The 20,361-nt window shown below is 37.2% G+C and overlaps 1 protein-coding gene across 1 annotated transcript in view; it reads left to right on the forward strand.

The window, feature by feature from the left end:
* LOC107600653 (lipopolysaccharide-responsive and beige-like anchor protein) overlaps positions 1 to 20,361 on the forward strand; it is a 312,032-nt gene that overhangs the window by 137,169 nt on the left and 154,502 nt on the right. Inside the window, exon 34 of the mRNA XM_016292600.1 lies at positions 8,248 to 8,312. Within this exon, the coding sequence (XP_016148086.1) occupies positions 8,248 to 8,312 (65 nt within the window). The remainder of the gene's footprint in view (positions 1 to 8,247; positions 8,313 to 20,361) is intronic.

Here is a 20,361-nt window from a genome sequence, read left to right on the forward strand (position 1 = left end):
TTACGTGCATACTAGATCTCAGATTAGATGAAGCATGGGGCGCATCAAGTGAGATTATGGGTTTATGACTAACCGCTTGACCTTAGTTTAAGTTGTACTCAGTTACGTTAACCATGCATATTGTTTCAGCATTGACTAAGTTGTACATAGTTATACTAACTATCGGGGGCTAGACAAGGGGTTCTAGCAAAACCGCTGATTAATGTTTGGATCGTTAATTAAGTTGTACTGAGTTATATTAACTATCGGGGGCTAGGCAGAGGGTCTAGCAGAACCGCTGATTAATGTTTGAGTATTACATGGGTAACTGTAGGGGGCTAAACAGACCTACTATTTAAAGCATATTAAATAGTATTAGCCACAAACCTCTAGCTAAGGATCAGACTGGCGAGTTTGTGATCGTGGAGCTCACGCATAGCTGCTGCCGTGAGGCATCCTAAGCGACATAGATTCTTAATGAACGAGTAAATACAAAGTAAAGAATTAACTAGAATAACCAAATGTCAGAATAATAGCAATAATTAAAGACCGACAAACAACCAATTTGCCTTTCAACCTAAATTCGAGGTCATACTAAAATGGAGTCAGATTAGATAATAAAATGGAGTCAGATTTGAGTTAAATCTAAATTGAATAACTCTGCGCGCTGAAAAGACCGAACACGCAAGAAACCTTCATCCACCACTGCATACCTTCCTTGGGCCAAGTGTGTGGACCTTACAAGTGTAAATTATTTAATTGTCTTCATAGCTATATTCTAGAAGTTGTTAAGAAGACTGCAACTATTTTCATGAAACTATAACACTAATAGCCTTTTACAGGCACATTTAGTTCAATAGCCTATTGAAATGTGGCTCTAGAAATTTCAGTTAGCTTTAATTTACAGTACAGTGCAAATGAAGGCATAAATCAATTTAATTTATCTTTTAATCAAATGAGAGTTAAACTCTTTATTTTTTGGCAAACAAAGGGTTTACTATTAAAATTAAAACGAAATAGCATATTGTGGGATTATTATTTTAAACAAAAGTTGTAATAATAATTGTTGTAGTAGTATTATGTATATCATACTGCACCACAGTAATATATCTCTGATAATTTCTTTAAGCTAACCCGAACTTATATTTTGACGGGTTGCCATGAGGAACTTTTAAGTTTCTGTAGCCTATGTAAGTGTTTCCCATACATTGATTTATTTGTGGCGCCCGCCACAATATCAAAACTGACCGCCACAAATAGATTTCCCAAAAGGCTTTGACTTCGTTGAATAAACATGAGCACTGCACGTTTCAAAATTGAAACCCGGTGCGGGTGTTTTTATATCACTGTATTTCTGAAGGAACCCGACTGTCTTCAGAAAATTTTGGATGTCATTTTCACTTCATCTTGCATGTAATGTCTGATAAAGCAGCGTTTGTGAGTGGAGCGCTGCTTTGTGTACAGCCTTTACCAGGGAAACCTCGATCTCTACCACTCCAACAGCGCCTCCTGCTGGCAGAGAATGAGTTTGCATCACTGATCTATAATAGAGAACTGGATTGCTCATGACGTCATGAAAGTGAAGCCGCCACGCCGCCATATTGGGCTGCGTTTACACTTGGCATTAACATGCGATCACCATGATCCGATCAAGCAGATCGGATCATCAGTTAATCAGAACAGGGCGCGTTTGCACTTGGCAACATCAACTGACTTTTCTATCTGGATAACCGATCGGATCTGTCTTTCCCGCGCATTATTTAAATAAGTCTGCAGAGAATGGCCCGGTGCAAAGTCAACCTGAAGTGGTGGGTTTTCTTTTGAAAAGCATTTTCAGTCCCGGGACATTTTACAAATGAAAGATAAGTGTAGGAGTCTCACTAGCGCTCCACACGGGTGTTCTCTGTCTTTTTTTCTGACAGTTCGGGAGAGAGGGGGCGGCGTTTTGCGTGATGTCGACCTGCGAATGCAGACACGATGGCTGGATTGTATTTACATTACACTGAGATCCGATCACAATGCGTCCTCGACTACCTCTGGACCAGGATACTACAGTTCATTTATGTAAAGTGAGGATAGCAAAATTAACTAAACAAAAATTCTTCATACAGTGGACTACCAGTAAAATGTATACACATTTTGGACCAAAAATTATTCAGACCGAGTCTGGGAAAAAATGTAAGTTCAGGTTTGCATGAACCTGGTTGACAGCATGCCCAGGAGACTACAGGCTGTCATTATGGCTAAGGGTCACCCGACAAAGTATTGATAGTTGTGTAAATATTGACAGCTGTATGAATAATTTTTGGTTTATTGTAATCCATTACATACCTTTCTATCAAAGTTATCTGACATTATCAAGCTGAATTTGTTCTGACACAGTTTACCTCTGAGTTCTTGTCATATTTTATTACCATTTTCTAAATTATAGCGAATAAACTGTGATAATGTGAGAAAGGTTGAAGATACATTTTGGCTTGACTGTATCTATTTGATAAATGAAGTTAACCAACTAACATTATACATACTCTTTTGGTTTCTGTACCCAATATTTAAACAATTTACAAATGCAATGAAAATATCGGTATCGGTACTCGGTATCAGCAAGTACCAAAAATAAAAGTATCGGTATCGGCCGAGTACTGAAAAAAGTGGTATCGGTGCATCCCTACTTTTTACACATGCAACCTTTCTGGATACAGGTCGCATGTTAATGCCAAGTGTAAACGCAGCCATAGTAATCCCTAGTGTGCGTAAACGTTCTATTGAATTAATAGGAAATTGTATGATTTTAATGAGAAAACATTGCCTAACAAGTCAGCGTTTTTAAATCTGAAGTATCTGTACATTCTTACAATGCAAACACCCTAGGCATGTAAACGGTTATTTTTTTAATGTCGGGAATTTCCCCTACTTATTAAAAAGCTACGTTCATTACAGTAGCGTACATCATGAACATGATAAACATCAGATGGACACGACCTCAACATATATATAACAAATGACAAAGTGCTTATTCTGAAATCTGAAGAAAGATTTATGCTTTGTATACACATATACCTTTATTCGCCTTGTACAGTAATTCAATGTTTATATAATTTTGTTATAGTGTTTCCATTCGTACAGTGGGTGCTAATTGCAAATTTTTCAACAATGATTTCATTAACAGCATTCATTTTGAAGCAGGTAATGATTTAAACGGTGGTTAAATTAATTATTAATTTAGCATACAACATTTTACATGGAAACGGTAATGCTAGTAAACATGTGCGCGATCTTGGAGAGTCTGAAATAGATGTTTCTCAATCAGGACATTAAAAATATACACAATTTATTCAGAGAAATAACTGACTACATACAGTACAGACATGAAGCTTTATTTCAAGATGGTAAGTTAAACTTTTAATTTCATGTATATTCAAATCAATTTCTGATACTAATACATTCATGTTTAATAATTCCTGAATAATTACATACATAAAGAAATAGGCTACATTTTGTGTCGGATCAGTTACCTGTGTCGGCAGTGCGCAGCAGACACACCCATCTAAACGGTGTAAATATATCGCTTATCCTGCCCAAAAAGACCATAAACATTGCAGATAACATATGAAGTAAAAATTAATTTACATACACATAACATCATAACACATAACTAATCCCATTTGACTGATTTGCTTCAAATCGGGTGATTTTTGGGTCAGTGTTTTAACTGTAGCTCAATGGTGCTTTCTGCCGGTAGAGAATAGTAAGATGGTGGATCGAACACTTCCGGTGGCTTCACTGCCTGTTGTCAGTTTAGAACGCGATGAGCGATCCAGTCATTAGTAATGGCGAAGTGATGCGTTCTGAACCAGTGAAGCTTTCATCACAATTGTATTGGAAAAAGGTTTTAAAACAGTTTATGCTGTGGCCATCTAGAGGTCATAAAAATAAATAACACCTTCCAAAGTGTTATGTTCCATTACAGCCAGTGGTTTTACATCTGGTTCTACAACTGATTTTTATTTATTATATTTTATATAAATAATGTTTATTGTCAAAGTCAATCATTTGTGACGGTGTACTGGCACTAAAATAAGTAAAATAAATAAAACATAAATTCATAAATTAAATCTATGATCTGTTTATTTTAACTCTGCCTCAGCCCTTAGACTGATTTTTTATGGCCAAAGTTCATTTTTGAGCTCAATATATAAATTATGATTTAAAAAAACAAAACAAAAAAACAATGCTAACACATTATAATGTAATATAATGTAAAGGAATCGGCGCTGAGGTTCGCTTCGTTTGAACCAGATACTGAAGCATTCACGTGGTTTTCAGGCGAATGAAGCTTCGGACGTCATAGATCATGTGCTTTTCTCAAAACGAATCAAGCTCCGATACAGTGCTTCAATGTGAAATGTGTTTTTTTTTTTATACAAGCTTCGAAGCTTCGGTGTTGAACGTAACATCACTACCAGTCATTATATATAGATCAGTGGTTTGCATATATATGCCGCCACAAATAGAGTTTAAGTCTGTGGGAAATACTGCGATAGTTTTACTCAAATGAAACTGTCAAATGCTCATGAAGTGATTCCCAGAGGGAGTCAGAGCAGTTCTGGAGATGTTGTTCATGTATTTATGTCCTCATGTAGTGAGACGACAGAAGCTGAAATCACCACGAGCGTCGCACACTTTGTATGTGTAGAAAACAAAACCGTGCGTCTGTGCCATTTACATACACAGAGACACGCAGAACATGCAGGATTCATAATTAAATAGTATTTTTGTGCCTTAATATTTACAGATACTAGTCCATATCGCATCTCTATTTAAGTGTACTGACCTACTTTTGATTAATTCATCCAAACTTTGACAAATTCCACGTCATACAGTAAATTCCATTTATGACTGGATTCCGCGATTCCTTCCACATTTTCTGCTTCGCGGAAATCATAGATAATATTGAGGTGTTTTACAACTTCAGTGTAACGTTAGTGGATTGTGATTTATTGCAAATTAAGCAACATCTGCTGCCGCCTTACCTTTGAGAGACAACTGGTGCGTGATCACTGAAGCAGCTGCAGTTAGCAAGCTCTTTCGGAGTGAGAGTGAATTCCGCATTGATTGGTCGGACTCGTGACTCCCAACAAATCAGATGGGCGGAGATTGCTTTAGGCCACAGAGGGGTGAGTTCTGACAGGCTGCATCAGAGCCAAATAGCTCATTTCAAAATTAAGTTATTTTATTGGCGAATCGGTACTGAAAATGACCGATACGATAATCATAAAAATGCTTAATATCGGCACCGATAATCGGCCAGGCAGATGATAGTGTGCAGTAGTTCCTTTTTGAAAATAATTATTTATAAATTCCATTTGTTAATGTGAGTCTTTGCCATCAAGTTTCTTATTTGTTTGCTGTATTGGCTCTGATTAAATGGTGTAAATAATATTACTGCTTTGGCAATTGAATGATGAATAGGGACTAACCAGACACTGATTTAAGATTTACTAGAATATGGTTAAGCAAATATTTGAATGCTGGAGATACCAAAGTAAAGTAAAGCTGTACAAACCCTCTGGAATAGATAAACACGTACAGTTATTGCCATTTTAAATTCTTGTTTATTTTGGTTTCAGCCTCACTTTACTTCATCTCCCTTAGGATGGTGAAATATTTCCTTCTTTATAAGCATGTGCATTTGCTCTGTTTCATTTTCATTTTATGACCCTATGAATAGGCAGGGGATTAAAAATAAATCATCATCATTATGAAACTATTGCTTGTGTAGCGCCTCAACCTAGAAGCACTCTCTATTGGCCGAAACAAATGAGACATTAGGGTCGGACCGTTACACTCCTGTCTCCATGATGCAGTCTCCCTGTGAAAAGAGCCCTGGAGAATACATGAGCGACTTTGTACATACTCATGACCTGGTTGTTATTATTATCCTTGAGACGATCACAGGGAAGTGTTGAAAGGTTGGCGCAGCTGTGAAAAACATCAGTGATTCGGTCTCGCTCCTAGGCTATTAAACATCACTGAAAGCTGTGGTTTCAGGAGTTGTTTAGACCAACACCTTTTACAACAACCGGGTGAGACCTGTTAAAGTTTGTGAGCGGTGTGCTTATTTAAATGCAATCTCGGACATTGAGGATACAATATAAACATGTTAGATGACGGTTTCCCTTTCTTTCTTCCTCCCCCCAGAGATCCCTTCCTCTGAATAGTTGAATGATAGAACCAGCTTCTGTTCCACTTCTAGCATCTGTGGATACACATACTCATACACCTTTTTTCTTCTGAAAACTCCCACCATTGTGTCATTTCCACCAAATCCCAAATATTGGGATTAATCACATTAGTTACATTAGATTAATCACATTAATGTTGTTTAATCACATTGTGTGATGGAAATTCAATTAAACCTTTCTGAACTGAAATGACACCTTTGTTTTGCTTAAGCTAAATAAGTTGATGCATACTAAATACATTTCAATAATAATTTTACATTACACTTTGGCAAAATTATAGCTATAACATAATTTTAACAGTCTGCTATTTTTTCTTCATTTTTTTTCACATTTCTAAACTTGCTTTTAACTTATACTGTTCTCTCAATGTAAACAAGTACACTAACTTGAGTATCTTCCAAAAGCAACTTTTTCAGTATAAGATTTTTGTTTTGGTTTAGACAAAAAATAAATAAAATAAAAATTATTACCACAATTATTTAATTTACATTTAGTCATTTAGTAGACAATTTTATCCAAAGCGACTTACAAATGAGGACAATAGAAGCAATCAAAACCAACAAAAGAGCAATAATATGTAAGTGCTGACACGTGTCAGTTAGTCTAATGCATTACACGTAGCAAGGATTAAAAAAAATTAATAAAAAACATGTAGATAGAATAGAAACAGAATAGAGATTGGTAGTGTTAGAGGGTCAAGTTTTAGTTTATTTATTTATTTATATAAATAAAGAAAGAAAGAAAACAAGTAGATACAATAGAAATAGAAAGTTCTTAGTGTTAGAGGGTCAAGTTTAGATGGAAGAGATGTCTTTTGCCCTTTTTTGAAGATGACTAAGGACTCAGCTGCTCAAATTGAGTTGAATTTAATGGTATTTATTTTACTCTTTGTTACCATTTTAATAATTGATATTTTTCAAGTGTAAAACAATACATTCTAAAACCTTAGTAGTGAAAATCAATTATTTAATTATTACATGAAAAACAAAAGTAAGCATAAAACATCAGTTTCAAAACTTTTAGTTTTTTAAAAGATATTGTGACTCTCGAATGTGTGATTCTGATTGGTCAGTCATGTCAATCTGCTGTTAAAGGGATAGTTCACCCAAAAATAAAAATTCTGTCACGAATTACTCACCCTCATGTCTTATCAAGAAGACCTTTGTTCATCTTTAGAACACAAATTAAGATATTTTTGATAAAATCTGAGAACTTTCTTACCCTGCATAGACAGTAATGTAACTGAAATGTTCCCAGGCCCAGAAAAGTAGTAAGGACATCATTAAAATAGTCCATGTGACATCAGTGGTCAAGCTATGAGAATAATTTTTGTGCACAAAGAAAACAAAAATTACGACTTTATTCAACATTTCTTCTCCTCCAAATAATGTCATCCGCCATTATCAAGAGTACCACAACTAAAGAATAAAGTTGTTATTTTTGTTTTCTTTGCACATGAAAAGTATTTTTCGTAACTTCATAAAATTACAGTTGAACCACTGATGTTACATGGACTGTCCTTACTGCGTTTCTGGGCCTGGGAACATTTCAGTTGCATTGCTTTCTATGGAGGGTCAGAAAGCTCTTGAATTTCATTAAAAATATCTTACTTTGTGTTCTGAAGATGAATGAAGGTCTTACGGGTTTGGAACGACATGAAGGTGAGTAATTAATGACAGAATTTTTAATTTTTGAGTGAACTATTCTTTTAAATGTTCACTAAACTGTTTATTTGAATCTCTATTATGACAATGTGCTTTCTTTCTTGTCAAATAATTAAAATTGTATTTCATGTTTATTTATTTATATGATAATCAGTGGGATAATGTAGTAAACAGTCATTCGGTTATTATTACAAAATGAATCCAGACAGAATAAAACTGAAACCTTAAACTTGATATTGGGGTTCATTTAATCCTTACATATTACTGACATGTGGATGTTTATTCTGATGAAACCCAACCTTCCTTTCTCTGCCTGTTGTAGGAATTGAGTGTAAATTCTCTTTTATTTCTCTCCACAGGAGTGGCAGAATTCCATCCAGAAGAATGCAGGCTTGGCCTTCATCGAGCTTGTGAACGAGGGCAGGTAATTATCTAATCCCGTCCTCTGACCCTTTGTTAGCAGGCTCCTCATTATCTCCTGGCCTACAACGCTGCGTCGCGTGTGTACAATCAGATTCTATTTGGGAGGAAATCAATGTAATGTGGAAAGGGGATCAACAGAGTGACCTAGAGTTCAAGGCGTCTGTCAATAACATGGCTTGTTCCCGTGGGTTCCCATGTGTTTCAGAGAGGCTTTCTGAGAGGGCAGCAGCGCCTTAGTTTCTCGCCCACCTCTTGGGAAATCTTTCTCGTATCTTGCTGTTTTCAGACGGGTTTATGTATCATCTGTTGGACTCTTTTACTCAGACTCCCTTTGGGATGGAAGGATCTGTCTTCAATTTCAAGCCCTTAGATCTTTCAGATGGCTCTCATTTCTATGTTAGCAATGGAAATTCATGCTAATGAATGCTGCTGTGCTGATGAGCGCTCCAGAAATGCTAATGAATGCAGTGATGCACTGAGGCTTCTCCACCTTCACTGCTGGCCATTTTTACAGCTCTTTTTCAAACATATGCTTTTTTTTGGAAAGCAGGGTCTGGCACACCAGCACCTGTCAGAGAGATACCAATGTAATCACAGCTGTAGAAGTGCATATCAAATATGTCATAATATGACATATCAAATATGTCATCATAATGCCTGCTGCACTAAAATGAATAGGACCAATGCTGAATTAGTGTTTTCAAAGTAAAGTTGATCTTCTATAATGGCGTTTATAACACTGTTCAAATTCTTTCTAAGCCTGAAGAAAAGAGCTAAATCTATCGCATTGCAGTGATTATATTAGGTGATAAATCCATTGTACTTAGATGGATCAATGATGTGATTCAAATTTTTTCGTACAGATTCATTAAATTATTCTAAATTGTGTAAAAAAAAAAAGTGCTTCAAACACCTCTTTTATGATTTCTCATTTTAAATTGTATAATGATATATATATATATTTTTTAATCTATAATGCACTTTACTCATACCCACAGCACTACAAATAGCAAAATCAATTAAAACATAAATTGCAGAAATAATGCAATACAAAAATACAGTAAAAACACACAATAAATCAGTATGCTATTGAAAAGCTTATCAAATTAACCAAGAAAAGTTATTTTAAAAAGATGGATTTTTAACAGTTTCTTAAAAGAGCTTAATGAGAATGAGAAGGCATGTACTAAAATCACAAAGAGATAGGTTAGAATAAGAGTTTTAAAATCAATGCGCAGAAGCCAATGCAAATCGCAAAGCATGCCTTTAATAAATGTCTTGGTAAATGATAAATATGTGACCCTGGACCACACAACCAGTCTTAAGTCGCTGGGGTATATTTGTAGCAATAGACAAAAAAACATTGTATGGGTCAAAATTATACATTTTTCTTTTATGCCAAAAATCATTAGGATATTAAGTAAAGTGAAGATATTTTGTGAATTTCCTACCGTAAATATATTAAAACTTAATTTTTGATTAGTAATATGCATTGCTAAGAACTTCATTTGGACAACTTTAAAGGCGATTTTCTCAGTATTTAGATTTTTTTGCACCCTCAGATTCCAGAATTTCAAATAGTTGTATCTCGGCCAAATATTGTCCTATCAAACCAGCCAAACACGCACACACATCACCTCTTTTATCACCGCAGTCGCTTTCTCATTCCTTCCATCATTCTCCATTTCTGTCTACCTGCTTCTTTTTTCCTCACGATTCCCTTCGGACTCATGTTCTGTCTGTTGTATCAGTTCAGAATTTCACCAGTGACAGGAATACAGCACCTTCTTTTCTGTCTTCCTTTCGTTTCCCATTCCTCCCTCTGGTTCTGTCTGGCACTGGGGGCAGGATGTGACAGTGTAAAGGGGGAGTGGGCTCTGCTCTGTTCAACATCTCCCACCCTCCAGTTGTAAAATGTTATGCTTCCAGAAAGGTTCAAGGCAGGGTCTCTGAACTGAGAGTTGGAGGGGAAAACATGTGAAGGACAGTATTAAAAGTAAACATGTAAAATCGGAGGAGATTGTGCATCATGTCTGTGAAAGGTTCTGCAGTAGTCTGCTTAGTTAGGGTCATGTTTTGTATGTAATTGGGCCTGTTCGCTTATTTTGGCAGCTTTTCTCAAATCTTTCGCCCAGTGTCTCACTGTTTTCAGAAAACAGAAGAATTCTGACTCCTTCACTTGATTGTCTAGCTGTCATTATCAGTTCAAAGAATCAGAATTGCCTTATTTGCCACTGCAGGAACAGAATTCAATATTTATTTTATATTTTGTCTGAATCTTCGACTGAATCAGTCGGGCTTCTTCACTGAATTTTTCAAACAACTCATTCAGTAAACCGCATGCTGTGTCTATTTATATAGGCTACTTTTAAAGGCGTCATGAACTGCCTTCTGTTTTTTTTATTTTGTAGCGTTCTCTGAGGTCCACTTGTAATGGTATCAATTGTGTCTATTTATATAGGCTACTTTTAAAGGCGTCATGAACTGCCTTCTGTTTTTTTTTTTATTTTGTAGCGTTCTCTGAGGTCCACTTGTAATGGTATCAAGATTTTTACATCAAAAACATAATTTAGAAGTAATAGGCTATATTCTGTCCTGTTTTGACCCCCCCTCATCAGAACGCTCCATTTGAATAGTCGTGGCGGATTGTAGACTTGGAAGTAAACGCCCTATGCTATGATTGGTTAATAGTTCTGTATGTTTGACAGTCTACGTCCTTCACAGATGAACACTGCTGTGATTTAGGTTAAAAACGCAAAAATACTCATATCAAACCCCTTTAACGCTGTTTAGGATTTTTTTAAACTTTTTTTTTCATAAGATGTCTCTTATGTTCCCCATGGCGAAAATAGTATAAATGTACAGTAATATTGTGAAATATTATCACAATTTAAAATATTATATATTTTTATATATTTAAAAATTTTATTTATTCCTGTGATTGCAAAGCTGCATTTTCAGCAGCCATTACTCCAGTCTTCAGTGTCACATGATCCTTCAGAAATCATTCTGATATGCTGATTTGAAGCTCAAAAGCATTTATTATTATCAGTGTTAGTAGATAATATATGCTGCTGGTAACCACGTGTTCACAAATGACGACAGATTTAATAACGCAGCCATTCCAGCAGTAACATTCAACACTATAGAGGCATGTACCCTGTAAAACAGATGAGAGCTGGAAGTATTAGTTGAATATACCCTGCTTAAACAAGCTTCCTTACTTCACAGTGACATTTAGAGTGAACCTCGGAACACCCTTCCTCATCATTCCCACTGCCCCAAATTCCCAGGATTGGCCAAATTCTCCCAGACGCTCAGTGGAAGACGGCCACACTCTAGGGACATGCTTAGCTTTCCTTTTTCACTCTAATTGGCCCCTCTGGTCCGATTCTTTCTGCTTTTCCAGCCTCACTCAAAGCACAGTGGAGAATGTATTATTCTCACAAATACTGCTGGATATTCTGCCAAATGTGGAAAAAATTCACAGATTATCAATGTCAGGCACATTATGTGGATGCCAAAAAATTCTAAAAAACACACTGAGAAGTTTACTTATCATTTTACAGTATTCAGCTAAATATATTTATTTAAAAAATGAGGTAAAATATGCCTTCAACATTAAACATAACGGCGCTGTACTATTTAATCCCTGTACTATTTAATAATTTATTTAAAATCTCCCATAATGCTGTCCTCTGTGGAGCAGAGCTGGTCACTCTTTTAAATGACTTAGGACTAGGGCTGGGTATCGAGTTCGATACTTTTTAGGCACCGACTGAATTGCCTCGATACCATCGAGTATCGAAAAACGTCTCGTCGTTCGGTACCAAATTTCGATACCTAAGGGGTTAATCTCATCAACGTCAGTGAGGCGCAGATCGATCAGTGTTTGACATCCGCGAGAGCGATGCGAAAACGTATGGAGCAATCTGCTCGTGGTAGCCTAATACACCGATAGGTCTGCACAGTCGGTCCGCGACTGTGACAACCAGAGATGTGGTTCACACGTGAGTATTTAGTGTGAATGCGTCCCAGCCCCGTAGCTGTAAGGCTACATTTACACCGGTGCGCTTTTGTTTTAAAATGAAAACGATCCTCGTCTTACTGGCATTTCCACTGCGTTTCAAGCCGGCTTTCCACTATCTCCGACAAATGACAGACCGAAAGTCATTCATTTCCAATGGAGAGTAGCGCGGGAGCTGTGTAGAGTTTCAATCATATGAAGATGTCCGTTCATACTACAAGACCGAAAGCGCATGTTATGTGACCATTCATGCACACTGTAGCATCATGCTACATAAGACCAGGGTTTAAATTGGGCCGGGCCGTCTGGGGCTGAGCCCCGGCCGGCAAATAGACTCCAGGGCTTGACATTAACTAATTAACGCCAGACAAGTAACATGATTAAAACATCAGTAACCAAAAATAACTATGTAAACATCAAAACGCAATATTATTCTGATTTTATTACATTTAGAGTAAGTGGCGAATAGGCATGTTATGTGACCATTCATGCACACTGTAGCATCATGCTACATAAGACCAGGGTTTAAATTGGGACGGGCCATCTGGGGCTGGGCCCCGGCAAATAGACTCCAGGGCTTGACATTAACTCATTAACGCCAGACAAGTAACATGATTAAAACATCAGTAACCAAAAATAACTATGTAAACATCAAAACGCAATATTATTCTGATTTTATTACATTTAGAGTAAGTGGCGAATAGTGGATATCTAATGTATATAATGCATCTATTGATGGTATAAGGTTGCGACTGCTGAGGCGAGGCTCACGCAGCCTGTCCAGGAGAAATCAAAACGCGCAACACTAAGAAACTCAGTATCCTGAGGTAAAAATTCAAAATGGAAAGTTTTTATGTTTAAAATACTCATTAAACACACACTACTGGCACCTACTGGCATTTTAAATCAGTTGAAAAGTATCATTTCCACCATAATTTCTTGTTTGTATATTAAAAAATATTTAAAATAATCTCATAATAACAGTGCTAGAAACTGCTAATGCTTATCAGTAAATCAGTGGAAAATGAATAGAAATGACGATCCTGTCTGAGCTAGGTGATTCTGTCACACGCACTAGTGTAAATGTAGCTAACAGATGTGTAAACTGAAGACTATTTGAGCTTTATTAAAACTATTTGCACGGATTTTTTGTTTGTTACATTTTGTTCCTTTGTGCAGTGGCTTTGAGTCTGCATAAACATCAACAAGCTGAAAAATAAAACCAAAGTTTTTTATTTTTAGATAATGTAATCTTGTTCAAATAGATTTCATAAAATCTGTATCGAAAAAAGTATCGTTCAGGAACCGGTATCGAAGTCAAGGTATCGGTGTCGATATCGAAAATTTTTGAACGATACCCAGCCCTACTTAGGACAGCACTATCAGGTGTGATTATGCCATTTTTTGTCACTCAGTGCTTCATGGTGAAAGCCGTGCTGTGATGCTCCATTGACCCAAACTCTATTTTAATAAAAGATACTGATGTTGGACAGGCAGATGGCTGAAAATCTTTTGGTTGGTTTCATGTACAGTAATTTATAGAGGGAAATAGTACATGGATAGCTGGGTCACAGTTATTTGTGATGGTTATGGGTCACACTTTTGATAAAGATGGCAGTGTGTAAGTCAATGTTTCCCAAACTGTGGGTCCATCTCATACAGCCAGGATGTCTGTAGAAAATCCCTGAAAAATCCTGAATTGTTTGCAAAAATTTCACTGAAAAACTAAACTGGATACATCTGGATACATTGTTGTCAAAGTTGTATTATTGATACATTTCTTAGAAATTTGTAAGTGTATTTTACTTCTTACAATATGGCTTCTCAGTCACAGCACATATTTCTTAAGAATCCATCTCAGTATTGAATCCCTCACTTAGATGTAGTTGCTCCTCTGTGACCCCTGAAAAGCAGTGAGCCACCGATAAGTGAAGCACTGATATTGCTGTATTGATTTTCCTCCATTCCGGCTTGCCATCTTCTCTGAGCCACCGGTTTCATTTTGCACGGCCACAATAAAAATAACAGGCCAGTGAAAGATGCCCCCGTGGGGATCCGTCTTTCCATCCTGAAGAGCAGTTTACACAGGATTTGGATGTTTAAGGGAACAACATGAAATATGAGACATATGAGAACCAGTATGGATGGAGAAGTTTGCTTCTTTTTTTTTTTTTTAACATTGTTTCATTCATGTATTAATGTGTGTAATGCTGTAGCCTTGACGCCATTCAAAATGAGGATAATTTACCTGTTGGCTGTCTGTGATCAACAGTTATGTGTCTTAACAATATTCGAGCAGGGCTAGTTTTCGTTCAAGAGGTTAGGTACAGTAAATTTGTGTTTCACATAATTTTTTTTCTCTCTCATACAACTTACATAAAAATTACAGAGAAAATTACCTACTGTTTTTGGCAAACTCAGGGGTCCTCTGAGAAATCTAATCCTGCCCGGGTAGAAATGTCTGTAATTATGGCATATTATTTTTTCCACATCACTTCTCATTTTATTTCCTTTGTTGAATTCTGCAACTAAAGCTGAAATTATTTTGCCAATTTCTTTACTGTTTTACCGCCTGGTGCTTCTTCTTTCCAGATTTAGAACTTTCTGTTAACTCTCTGTGTAAAATAAAAAGGTATTGATAGCAACCCCCAAGCATTAAAAAAATAAATAAATAATAAAGTATATAAATCAGAATTAAAATGTGAATGAATGAAATAAAAAATGTGGGTACTTTCACAGACTTTTAGTTAGTGACAGGTTTGATCTAAATTCCTTCTCTTATATGCCTGATATACCTAATTATATTATTTACACCTATTATATTACTTAAGGTATCTAATTATAAATAGGTCCTGATAATTTCAGTGGGTTTTCAATTCTGACAACAGACCCTTCTGTTTTAGTAAAAAATAATGCTGAATCGGTACTTGAAATCATAGTTCCTCTGTTAATAATTGTATCTCAAACATTGTTTATTAGAAAATTAATCCCATCTAAATAATATTTTACAGTATTTCAATCTTCGTTTATATGGAGGATTTGCTTCATATGTGTTTTCTGCCTTAGTAGGCCTATGAATACACACTTGTTACAGTCACACTTGAATCTGGTTGGATTTCATGCAAACTCTGGAGCTTCCACCTTTGGTGACAATGCAGTCCAGAAACCCAAATACTGCTAATATCGATAAGATAACCATGATGCATACCTGATAGATCATAGGAGAGAATGAATCTGTGAGGCACTGCAAACTGAACCAAGGTGAAAATGCAACATTGTAACAGTTTAATGTCTGTTTCAGAACAAATCAAAATAACTGCAGATCTGAAAACACTCAATTTTATTGAACATTATTCAGGGTGCTTGTATGTGAAGCACAGACTGCTATAGTTTATTGTGCATTTGAGGAATGGGTCTTAAGAGAAAGGTGGCAGTACTGAAGACGGCCTTTGTTCCAGTGCATTCTCTAGTTGGTGAATTATTTAGGAAATAAAAATAAATTTATGTTTGTTCCCTGTCAGGGTTCAGATCAACCAGAAGAGATGATGGTGGATACCAGTGATTTAGACACACTTTTATTACGTAGATGGATAACATATGCCTTTATACACTCCCCCACTCCCTTCCTTTCTCTCCGTCTCACACACACACATACACACTCATCCATCCACTCTGGGATTGAGTTATCTTTACCCCTTGAGAGTGAGATTACAGGGACAGCAGGGTCCTGACGGACACAGAGATAACCGCTGGAAATCCAATTATCTTTTAGTGTTCTCTTTCTAATAGGATCCCTAATACGGAAAAGATTTTTCCGGTAACAACTGTACGATGGTGGCTGATACCTGCGAGGGAGAAAAGAAAGGACAGATTTAGAGAGAGAGAGTGACTTCCTCCTTTAATGAGAGTCTTTCTTTATTAGAAATGAAATGTGGAAGAGACTGGGCCACAAGGCCAGATCTTTCGGATGTGATATAACGGGGTCATTGTTCTCTCTTAGACTCTCTGTTCTTTTTTTGTTAGCTTTTACTTGATCTTGAAGTGATGGAGTGTAATTGAGTTGACTCCCGACTGAAGTGTGTGTGAAGAGAGGTGATGGGCCACTTCATTAGCGTTTAGTGTCTGTGTTTCTGTAAGAGGAGACTAGGAGTTAATGACATCAACTGCGAAATGAGACGCATGACCTAGTATTATTCCAGCATGCATGTTCACTAATCCTCCAGCCTCTGACAGTTATCTGTACTAGCCAAACAAAAGCACATCTAAATGATGTGTACTTAGAGCTTCAGTAAGGTTACACTTGTGCCCTTTGATAAGTCAGCAGCTATCCTTTAGCTTCACCATAAATGCTATCTTTACCGCAAGAAATGGCTTTGTGGAATACACACGTACATGCTCTCCCTTGTTCTGTCCTTTACTTGCTTTAATTAATTCCCCAGGTGATGGCAGTGCAGCAGGTCATTATACTGTATCTTGTCACCAACGCTCTGGTGAATAGAGCCCTTCTGCTTCACATTTAGAACACTGAAGGGTTAGACACATTTTTTTATTTTATTAGTAGAATTTGTTATCAAAATAATTACACATGTCATTTGATTAATAGAATAATCAATATTTGTTGAGAACATTCACAGGAATGTATATACAGATAATTCGGTAGGGATGCAATGATTATAGATTTTGTTGGTATGATTATTGTCTGAGGAATAATCACGTTTTTTACGATTATGACGATTATTATGCATTTATTCATTTCCCAACATTACTAATGTATAAAATCACCTGAACACTCTTTAGATATTAAAGTGTAATTTATTGCTGGCTTTTGAAAAAAACACTGTAATACAGCAATACAGCACAAAATAATAATAAACAAAAGGCAAACAAAAGTCCATCTCTCCCATTGGAATTAAAAAAGGTGACCTCTGCTCTGTAAACATCCATGACAGTATTTCTCTTTTGAAAATAACAAATGGAAATAGATCACAAAAGTATTTAATGTTTTCAGTTTGTACATTCTTTACATTTCTTTTGGACCTACAAGAATCACTATATAGCCTAATGTAATTATTACATTTCAAAAGGCTATGATTTAATTAAATAAATGTGAGCGTTGCACGTTCAAATCACGGTGCTGTTCTGCACTCTACAGGCTCACAGTTTCAGAGCAGATTGCAGTCAATGAATACTGCGCATTTACTATATGTAGATCATAAGCAAGTGATTGCTTATGATCTACTCTTGATGCATTATAATTGTATAATGTTTACTTTATGGCTTTTGTATTGTAATATGTTGTAGATGGTTGTAAGGGTGCATATTTAATCTTTTAAATTAACAACTGAAAGTAGTACTGCATTTAATAATATGCATTCAAATGTTTTCTGGATGTTGTTGGTATGTAGCATTTAATGGTATTTGCATGTAAAAATAATAATAAATATAATAACAATACTAACGTCTTCATACACACACTCTAATATCATTGGCTGATGCGATGCGTCTTGTCCCATGCATGCATTATAAAAAAAAAACGTGTCTGGAGTCAACTGCTGTTTAATTCAGTTGTGCACCATTTAGCTATTTTTGAACGCCTCAGTCATTTTGTGTTCTGCCTACTCAGCTGAGATAGGAGAAAGAATTTTAGCTGAAAACATACACTCTTCAGCTTTAAATATAGACTGAAATCACAATGGCTCTTACTAATAATAAGATTATAATATATATATATGTATATTTTTTCTCTGCTTGTGAAGATATCCTTTCAGACTGTTTATTTGACCTGTGTTTTCAGCCTCCCAACAGTGGCACTCCACTTGTAGTTTTTTGTTCATTGGGCTTAGAACGATATGCGTTTTCTTTATTTACCAGAAGTAAAAACATTATCCCGCATTCACATTCATCCACACCTGCTCCTCGTCGCCTGCCGGCAGACTTGTTCATTTTTCACTCGCCGCACATCTCCTTCATTTGACTATTTTTCACCTCAAAAGGACAGTTAATTCCTACAATTTCTCACATGGCGTGACCTTGAAGTTGCAGGAGTCAGCTGCCCGTGTAGAGTAATGGAACCAAAGAAATGCCTTTTTTTGGAGAGGGGGTGGGAGGCAAGATGAAGAATCTGCCATCTACACATTGTGACTAGTCCATTAAAAGCACGAAATGAAGGAGGGAGAAAAGGGGAAGAGAGAAGCCAGAGATACTTTGATAAGTTGTTGCACCTGTGTTAACCTTGATGGTCACCCTGACTCTGAGAAGGGGGTGGCAACATTTTCTCTCTCTAGTTGCTTTACACTAGATCCCTGCTCCATCTATCGCCAAGGGAACAAGGGATGGAGGGAAATCAATACAGAGAGGCGTTGGCTGACAGCAGTATCACTCCAGAATTGAAGTGCCTGTCAGCCTTTGTCATTCTGTGACTTTTGTTCGCTATTGTACTTTTAAGGCATCATTTTTCTTGGTTGTCACTTTTCACTTTCCCAGCTTGCTTTTTTCTGAATTCCCCTGGCTACAGTTTTTACCCGGTGACTTTAAATTTGGAACGAAAGTGGGTCAAAAGATCAAGTGCAATGAAAATCCCTCGAGTTTGATTGGCCGAACGACATGGCATACGCTCGTTTTTCATTTTGTTTCTCTGAGTGCTGCATGCATATCCTCCGCACTGTATTTGCATTCTCTCAGATGCTGCAAGGACAGAGGCATCAGTAGGACAGTTTCCTGGTGTAAATGAAACCCTGAGGGACGGACTGGCGAGGAGAGGAAGATGATAGTCACGGTGCTTTGTATTTCACTGTCAACAGAGTGCAAATCAAGCAGTTTAACAAGATCCCTGCTGTTTTCACAGCTTAGAAGCGCTCTTGGAGAAACACTGCGAAGCTTTCACTCTGTATGTAATGTGAAGACTTACATGCACGCCTGGCCATGTCGTGTCACACTAACTAACTCACATACACGGGTGCTGATGGAACGTAATGAGAGTTGTCTCTGGCAAATGATGATTATTTTGTTTAACCTTGCTACCCTGTTTAGGGAGGAGAGGGTAAAACTGCCACCCGTGATTGTTCATATCTTGTTACAGAGAAACATTGGATCTGCTTACATTGGTAAATACTAGGGATGCTCCGATCGATCGGCCGGAGATCGGTATCGGCCTATAATCATATTTTATGACTCGATCGGTACACACCAACTTGACCGATCTCAGGAACCAATCGCAATTTGATGACGTCAATGCGTGATGACGTATGTGGGAGTATGTAATGTGAAGACTTACATGCACGCCTGGCCATGTCGTGTCACACTAACTAACTCACATACACGGGTGCTGATGGAACGTAATGAGTTCTTGTCTCTGGCAAATGATGATTATTTTGTTTAACCTTGCTACCCTGTTTAGGGAGGAGAGGGTAAAACTGCCACCCGTGATTGTTCATATCTTGTTACAGAGAAACATTGGATCTGCTTACATTGGTAAATACTAGGGATGCTCCGATCGATCGGCCGGAGATCGGTATCGGCCTATAATCATATTTTATGACTCGATCGGTACACACCAACTTGACCGATCTCAGGAACCAATCGCAATTTGATGACGTCAATGCGTGATGACGTATGTGGGGACATAAATGATTTGGCGCCGCAGTCATGTCATCGTCGGTGTGGCAATGCTATGACGTTTCGAGAAACAATGAAAAATTTGCTGTTTGACGTGTATGTTTTGCATGATTCATCTACACATCAGATTCAGTGACGTTAGAGCTGATCTGCGCTTCACTGCACGCGTCTGCGGCGCGTTACGGCTCCACGGCCACCGGAACTGATCGCGGCCGCTCTAGTCAGTGCTTGTGTTTATCAGCCAGCCGCAGCACGTTTCTGAAGCGGCTCTCCACGCTGCTTGGTTACAAATAGTCTTTTGTGAGGTGTCACAGCGTGGAGGACGGAACAGAAACAGAGGTTTCCCCAGTAACAGCTGTACACAAAGCAGCGCTGAGCTCACAAACGCTGCTTTATCAGACATATAACA

Source organism: Sinocyclocheilus grahami, unplaced genomic scaffold (assembly GCF_001515645.1).
Source record: "Sinocyclocheilus grahami isolate Dianchi unplaced genomic scaffold, SAMN03320097.WGS_v1.1 scaffold288.1, whole genome shotgun sequence".
NCBI lineage: Eukaryota > Metazoa > Chordata > Actinopteri > Cypriniformes > Cyprinidae > Sinocyclocheilus > Sinocyclocheilus grahami.